General features: G+C 42.3%; 1 protein-coding gene across 1 annotated transcript in view; it reads left to right on the top strand.

Moving 5' to 3' along the window:
- The first annotated feature begins 667 nt into the window (after positions 1-667).
- Positions 668-8,162, top strand: part of LOC118323243 (TANK-binding kinase 1-binding protein 1-like) — a 9,412-nt gene continuing 1,917 nt past the window's right edge. Inside the window, exons 1-9 of the mRNA XM_035655186.1 lie at positions 668-901; positions 1,022-1,153; positions 1,769-1,873; positions 2,340-2,490; positions 3,759-3,952; positions 5,384-5,451; positions 5,555-5,661; positions 7,044-7,234; positions 7,320-7,601. Of these exons, the coding sequence (XP_035511079.1) occupies positions 668-901; positions 1,022-1,153; positions 1,769-1,873; positions 2,340-2,490; positions 3,759-3,952; positions 5,384-5,451; positions 5,555-5,661; positions 7,044-7,234; positions 7,320-7,601 (1,464 nt within the window). The remainder of the gene's footprint in view (positions 902-1,021; positions 1,154-1,768; positions 1,874-2,339; positions 2,491-3,758; positions 3,953-5,383; positions 5,452-5,554; positions 5,662-7,043; positions 7,235-7,319; positions 7,602-8,162) is intronic.

Below are 8,162 nucleotides of genomic sequence, written 5' to 3'. Positions count from 1 at the left end.
GCTGTTTATTTATGGATTTGTGAAGGATACAGCTGGCTGTTATTTTACAGTATATCATTCTTGTCAACAAATCCAGCCTGTCATGACCACCATGTCACCACACCTGTCGACCATATTGGAGGTCCAAAGCTCTTGAGAAGCTGTGGCTGGGAAAAGCTCTGAACACACACGCACACACACAGACACTGGCCGACCATTTCTGTTGACAAGTGATGGTCCAGTGATTCCCCACATAACATAGCACCATTAATCCTTATTGATCCCATCGTTTGCAGGTGTAATTTTGAAATGAGATTCTTCCTCTTGTTTTTCAAGGGATCAGTTTTACGCAGTAACCATGGAAACCGCCAGTGAGAGGCAGGGGGCAGGGCAGAGACTTTAAGACAGCAGATGGGGAACGCCAAACCTTTGGCTGGCGGGCTCAGTGGGCTCCTGGCTAAAGTTTGAAAACACACACACACAAACACACACACCTACACACACACACTCTGACTGTCTCCTCTGCCAGGACATGGGGTTCGGCAGATTTATTGCCATTAGTGCCCCTGCTGTGTTAGGTGGAGGGTGCAAAGTGACTTACTGTCTGCCCAGCGTCCAGTCTGTGTTTTCCGCACTACATTTCCTAAAGACTGACTTCAACTCCTTTTTCCTCTTCTACAGCTAACTGATGATGGATCTATTCCGCAGAGGAGAGCTCGGGCTGCTGGGAGGAGGAGAGGGGCTGAGAGATGATGTGAGCGTCTCCGGGATCAGCTGGTCGGCCAATCGGCTGCCGGAGGATATGTACCCGGCGTCAGGATTGGCCCTGGCTGCCGCCTATCATGACATCAAAACCCGACTGGCCAGTCTGGAGAGGGAGAACAGCAGCATCAAGAGGAAGCTCAAACACTACGAGGTCAAGGTGGAGAGCAACACACAGTACTCACAAATGAACGCACACACAATAGAATACAATAGACACTTGTGGCATGAATATGATATTTTCTGGAGAGTCAATCTCCACTTCTGTCCTGTCCTCCAGTTTCCTATGATCAGTGAATTTGGAGAGGAGAGGACACTGTGCTGTTCCTGTGAGCCCATCATTAAGGACACCAGTGTAATCCAATCAGAGACCACCAACCTACAGCAGAGGATCAACTCTCTCACTCAGGAGGTACTCTGTAATGTTATCAGTGTTGTACTTACCAAAGTAATTGCTGGAATCTGGGGATGTGGAAGGCAGCATTCTGGAGCAGCCAGCCCATCATCAGAAGTGAAACAAAAGGGAGCTCACTATGAATGGCTAGCTTATTTTCAAAGGGCACTAATTCACTTTATATTATCTGTATAGCGCTATAAAATGTTCTCCATCCACACGTTGTGCTATTTAGTAGCATTTCAAATAGGCACAATGTAAAATATTTGTAGATTTATTACATTTGATCACTACATTCGTAAATGCCCTGGGGTTCAGTTTCCTACCTCTCTTTTTCCTTGAAGAACCGATTGGCCAAGATGGGAATGCACCAAGCTGCTCTCAATCAATGTTGAGGACTCAGACAGAATCATCCTCCAAACTAGGAATTTTGAGATTGAGCTAAAATTAAATATCAGCAAATACTAAAGAATGAGGGACTGCTATCTGTCTATAGTCTCTTTTGCAGATTTCAGCAAATAACTTGAGGACTGTGTTTTCATGAGTAACAGAAAAAAACAACAACAAAAAAGAGCCAAGTTGTTACCTGATAAAGCAAATTCTGAGAGGTTTTCCTTTCTCTTTCTGTCTCAGCTCCAGAAGAGTAAGGAGAGAGAGGAGAGGTTGGAGGAAGTCATCCAGGCTTATGAGAAGATTCACTTGGAGAAAAGCAACGTCCAGAGAGACCTAGATAAGATGGTAAACACACACACACACACACACACACACGTACACCAGTGTTTCTTTGTAATAATAATATTTTATGCTACAGTGTAACATTGTAACATTTAGGAGGCTATATTGGCAGGAATTGGATATATTATCTATGTATTTAATAGTGTATAATCACCTGAAAATAGGAATCATTATGTTTTCATCATCTTAGAATGGTCCTCTTCTACTGAGGCTACCATGTTGAACCGCCATGTTTCTACTGTAGCCGAGAAGGGACAAACCAAACACTGGCTCTAGATAGGAGCGTTCTCATATTCACATTTCGTAGCCACCATAGTTTCTCCTTTGCACTTGGAAGGAGAGGAGGAAGCGAATGAGTTGCAATCTGCAACTACACTACTAGTTGCCACTAAATCCTACACACTGGACTACGGCAGCAATTTGGGTTTCAGTTTCGCGTGTTTGATTTGTGTTTGTGTGTGTGTGTCAGACGACTCTGGCAGAGCAGCATGTGGAGCGGATCTGCAGTCTGGAGTCGGCTCTCAGACAGAGAGAAACTTCCCTTCAGAAACTCAGCGCTCAACTCCGCAGCAAAGACGCTCATCAGTCTCAACTCCACGCCAGCCTGGATGTACCCAGAGGTGGGGCCTGTTTGGATCATGGTAGTATTAGCAGTCGTAAGATGGGAAATACAACAGCAGAAAGTTATATAATAATAAGTAGCAGTGCTAGCAGTCATTTATCAGCAGGTAAAAAGTACTAGTTTAAAGCGTTGGGTTTTCCAAATGGATGCTCTAATCTCGTTTTACCACAAGATTCATTTTTCAGTTATGAGTTAAGAATGCTAAATACACAATCGACCATTTGCTAATCTCTGCTCCTTAATTTACTGTTGCTATATGTGCCAAGCTTTTGTTACTTGCACAGCACATATGCAGTTTACAATGATAGCAGTGGCAGATTTACCATTGAAATTCGTGATCAGACATTTGTTGTTAACTTTGTCGGCTGAAATAACAATCCCATTTGAAGATTTCAGTTGATTCGTGTGTTGGTTGAAATGCTGTCTCTGGCAGACTTTTAAATTATTCAAAAAAGAGTTGTGAACTCTGCACTTAATGGTTACATGCTGTACATGATATCATGGGAAAAGACTGTGGTTTTCTTCTAACAGGTCCTGGGCAAAAGGTCACCATCTTCACCTGTTGATGTAGAAAACACATAAATAAATAAATGGCATTGTTCTTGTATTGCAGTGTAGAGTTGGTCGTCATAGCAGTATCAGTAAAAATTTAAAATCAGAATCGTATCTTATTGTAAGATAGCGCTGTTTAGTTGCTTCACTACTTTGCTGGTTATTTGTAGGAATGAGCAAGTACACCAGTATCTGTATCTGTTCAACCAACATTAATGATCTACACTTTGATATAGTGCATCATGGACCAGCATACAGTGGATGGGCTAGTTCTGAATGGATCTTAACCTGAAAGTCTATAAAATGATATAACAGCTAGTATGATATGCTCCTGTTATTGGTAATAACACTGGGTTAGGTTAAAACTGTAGGTAGTAAGCTAGTTAGCTGGACATGCTACACGCACCATTCCTCACCATTCTCTTGTGTTTCTGGTTTTGGAGTAGGTAAAAAAGAGAAACCACCATCCAGACTCTCTCTCTTACTATAACTCCATGCACACCACTTCAACATGCAGAGAAATCCAAAGCTTGTCCGGCCAGGACAGCAAACCACAAACATGTAAAAAGACAATACTAATGATTCAGGAATTGAGGTTTATCCTTCCATTCGTAGTATTGTACAGCAGTGACTTGGAAGAAAAACTAGAACCAGGGAGTAAAGATGAAACAGACTGATACTGTGTGTGTGTGTGTGCGTGTGTGGTACTGTCAGAGGGCCGTGGGCCGACGCTGCAGAGCTCCCGCAGTCTGGACGCCCTGTCAGACCTGAAGCTGCAGCGACTGGAGGCCGAGCTGGAGGGGGCACGGCACCAGGCAGAGGGAGCCTGTCAGAGGGAGAAGGAGCTGAGGGCCGAGCTTCAGAGGCTGCAGCAGGAGGTAGCCCAGCTACAGGAGGCACAGAGACAGGTAGGATGGAAAAGGCTGGACGTTTACACCTCGGGAACATTATCTCTACTGCAGGCCTCCAGGCTGTGGTGCTCACATTTGTTGGATATTTTTAGAGAGGATTGGACTAAAATTCATTAGAACACCAGGACTATTTGCAAATGCATTTTTGGTTGAATGATAATTTGTGTAATGGGATAGGGCATGAAATGACAAAACAAAATGTAATGAACCTAGAATGAATGGATTTTTAATTCATGAATTGGTTATTGGACCACACCAACCTATTAATGCATGATGTCTCTCACAGGTTTTATGTGCCTGTGTTTGACAGTTGCTGTTATTGTTTTTTATTATTAATCTGTGACTGAAAATAATCCCCAACATCTGCAGTATTTACGTCATTTACATTTGACAAAAACAAGCTATTTTAGGACATTACTGAGCCTTTAAAAAAAATGAAACTATATTTTTGTCAGCCATTTTTAAAGATTTGTTTTTCGAACCAGAAGGTTTGGGGCACAGATAGGGTTAGAAATGGTTGCCAGGTGTACAATAGTGATCATCTCTGTACAATAATTTAGCAATAAGTTGTTTTTTAGCACCTGGAAACACTGATAGTTCAGTTGAAAAGTGCCACCACCATCCATCACATAAATTCTACTTAGATACTGACTATTTGCATTTGACAGAAAAAGTTTAACTCAAAGTCTGCAGACTATCTTATTTTCAAGGTTTTGATTGCATCTCACAGTCTTCATCAGCAGATGATTAGTCAGTTGTTGTCAGGGGCGTGTCCAAAGGGTGGGCCTGGGGTGGCACTGGCTAATATGATTGGCCCCCCCATAATCCTTACCTTTTCCACTCGCACTGTGTTTCATAGGCCGTTTTGAAGCTAGAGTGAAGATACTGGTATCGTATGAAACTAGATGACCAATCGAAACCATTGGTACCATATCATGCTAGCAAATTAGGAAGGGGGCTACATAATGCTCCAAAGTTGGGCAAAATTTTGGTGATGGAAAAACTGGCATTGCCATTTTTAATGGGATCACTTGACCTCTGACCTCAAGATATCGGAATGAAAATGGATTCTATGGGTACCTACAAGTCTCATATAGTTTTTGGGCAACAACCATGCAGTTTTTTGCATGTGGTAGGCCTATAATTTTTGCCAAGTTTGTTTGGATATTTCTCCATACTGGTGTCCAGTTTAACAGACTTTCCTCAGTATTAACAGAGTTGTAGATTTATCTCTAAACTCCAGCATCCAACTTAAACATGAGTAGAGGTTGAAGGATTGTTAAGTGCTCTATGTAGACAAAATGAATAAATAAAGATAGTTGTAGCGTTAGAGAGAATAAAGACAAACTATAAACAAATGTATAATATATTTATATAGAAATAAAATGTTTTTGATAATTAACTACAGTCTGTCTGTATCTCTGTCAGTCACAGGACTTGTCCCCACACTGTGAGCACTGTGACGTAGAGTGGATAAAGAAAGCCGGGGACGAACAGTGAGTCTTAATTCAAACAGGAGAATAATCTGAAACTGATCTACAGTTATGTGTCAGTTTGTTTACTTGTATTTATTTACTCAGCCACTCTCTTTTGTTGCAGGGTGAACCTAGCGTTGGCCTACACTGAGCTAACAGAGGAGTTGGGTCGTGTTCGCAGTCTGACTGTGAAACAGAGTGACCTTCTGCGGCAGGTCTCACAGGAGCCTGGTAGGTCACCTGACTGGCCTCTCGGCTCATGGACTTCATGGTATCATTAGATATTTTAAAGCAGTTGAAGGGTAGTTGAAGCATGTGTGTGTGATTTTTATTGCATATATCCATGTTTTAGTGTATCATCATACAGTTTCATGATTTTTCCAGTGTCTGTTGGCAGAGAACAGACCACATTAGCCTGTGAAATGTCATTGAAGGTATTGTGTTTGCACCTAGGTGCCAGTGGAGGGAAAGCATTAGTGCACCCAAAAAATGGAAACAGAAATGTCCAACATCTGTTTTCTTTCATGTTTGTTAATAAGACAAAGTTAACGCTAGTGGTGTAACATGCTCATTTGTTGCTGTTTGTTGCTGTAATGAGCTTCACCACAATGCTCAGCCATTGCAACCATGTCAATTCACTTCACCTGTGTGTGAGGGTTGCCACTTTTGGACCTGTTCAAAACTGACACACATAATTCGCTCTAACTAATTTGAATGCAACCCATGTAGTGTGTTGGACTTTGCTCATTATTGTATCCTCCAGTTTTATTTATTAGCTTAGTTTGCTGTTAAATATGCCATCCAATAGGTCAAACCAATTTTTTGGGGGGAGGGATTATGGTCGAACTTTTGAGAATAAGTCAACTAGTAGCATTAGAGCATAAGGCTGCCTCATATATATCTGTCTATATATGTGAGTGTATGTGTGTGTGACTTCCTCTATATATGTCCTAAAGTGGATTAGAATTTATGTATAAAACATAAATATTGATTCTTGACATCAAACACACAGACATCATAGTATCCCTCCTGTCCTCTCCGATTTGTGTGAAACTAACATAACCACTGAGACTACGTACAGACAGCTTTAATCATTATTATATTAACAAGCGCGCTGTACTTGTAACAACAACTGCGGACAAAGCAGTTAGAAATATTGCTTCTCTGTTTGTCTAAGAGACTTGGGATGTACCATATTACGGAGCCCCTTATGATTTATTAGAGCTTTGTGATAAAAACAACTGACTGTAGAAAGACTACAGAGCTTGGCCCTGCTGCTTGACTTACCCGATCGGGTGACACTTCTGTAGAGGCTTATTTTAGAAAAACAAATCCTAGTGAACTGTAGCGACTCTTTGAGCTGACATTAGCCTTACTTTGAGAGGGATCACCAGTTGCTGTGTATCTCCACGCCAGTGCCCCTAATTACCAATCACTAATTGCCATGTTCTGGTTAGGAAATTCTTCATCCCCAGGCAGCTTCTGATGAAGTGTTGTCACATGTTGTTTCTATCCCAAGCTTTGCTTCTGATCTCTCCAAACTAAAGACAACTGAAATGACACAAAGCTTAAATCCTTTAACCATTCTCTCTTTTTCTTTCTTCATCTCTCAGTTTCCCGTCCTCCCCCTGCTCCTCAGCGTCTCTCCCCCACCTCCCCCCAGCGCCCCTCCCTCTCCCCTGACAGGCTCCTCCCAGCCCCCTCTCCTCCTCTGTCGCCAAACGACGGCCCCGCCTCCTTCTCCCATCAGCCAACCAGCAGCCGTCTACGAGCAAAATTTCAGGGTCGCCGTAGTTACTCGGAGGTGAGGCTGGACATTCTTGGTGTAACTAAGTTGGAAAATGATTAACTTTTTCATAATAACCTTTGACCTCCTCCCCTTTTCTCAGGTATCTGACCCGTCTGCCATCCACAGACCCTCAGCTCGCCTGATGAGGGATCCAGTATCCACTCTTCCCAAGCCCAGGCCCCTCCTGGGGGAGACGCAGGGTTACGGCCAATCCAAATCTCAGCTCCGTGCCTCCTTGGTGGGGCTGGTCAGACCAGCCTCGGCTCATGGAGCTGGAGGGGAGAGAGGAGGAGGAGGGGGAGGAGAGAGAGGTGGGGGCAGCAGTCTGAGCAGTAGTCCTCATCACTGTGCTCTGGACCTGGGCTTCCCTCTGGCTGCTGAGGTGAGAGCTTTCAGTAAATTTCCTCAACGTTAATAGTTTTAATGTGTCCCCATAGTTTCAAAGGGCTCATAGAAAATGACTTTAATTAGCTGATATGTTCTCATACCTAATTACCTGATTCATACTATTACTCACAGATTCAGCAAATACCTTAATGATATGAATCTGGTGAGAAAATGTTCTATGCTAATTAGCAAATGTTAGCATTCTAACTAAAATTGATAACATGGTTAACGTTACCTGCTAAACATCGGGACATGTTAGGAATCTGGATAATTAATAATTAAAATATACCTAAAGAGCTTTGCAAGTTGTTAACATATCATATGCACAATCATATGTAGATTTAAAGATCCCCTCCAGACATGAATTAAGACATATACAAATAGTCTGCTTGGAACAATAATGTGTGCCTTTTTTCCACAAAGAAATTATCATTTTGACATTAAAATCCTTAAAATCCCAGAATCTCTGATTATGCAAATGTTGTTCATGTCTAATGTTTTCCTGCTGGACACGAGATGTCTCCTACTTCACTGTAAAGTCCATTCTCAGTGGATG

This window comes from Morone saxatilis, unplaced genomic scaffold (assembly GCF_004916995.1).
Source record: "Morone saxatilis isolate NCDOM2014 unplaced genomic scaffold, NCSU_SB_2.0 Contig14, whole genome shotgun sequence".
In the NCBI taxonomy this organism is placed as follows: domain Eukaryota; kingdom Metazoa; phylum Chordata; class Actinopteri; family Moronidae; genus Morone; species Morone saxatilis.
This window is presented reverse-complemented; position numbering and strand designations above follow the sequence as displayed.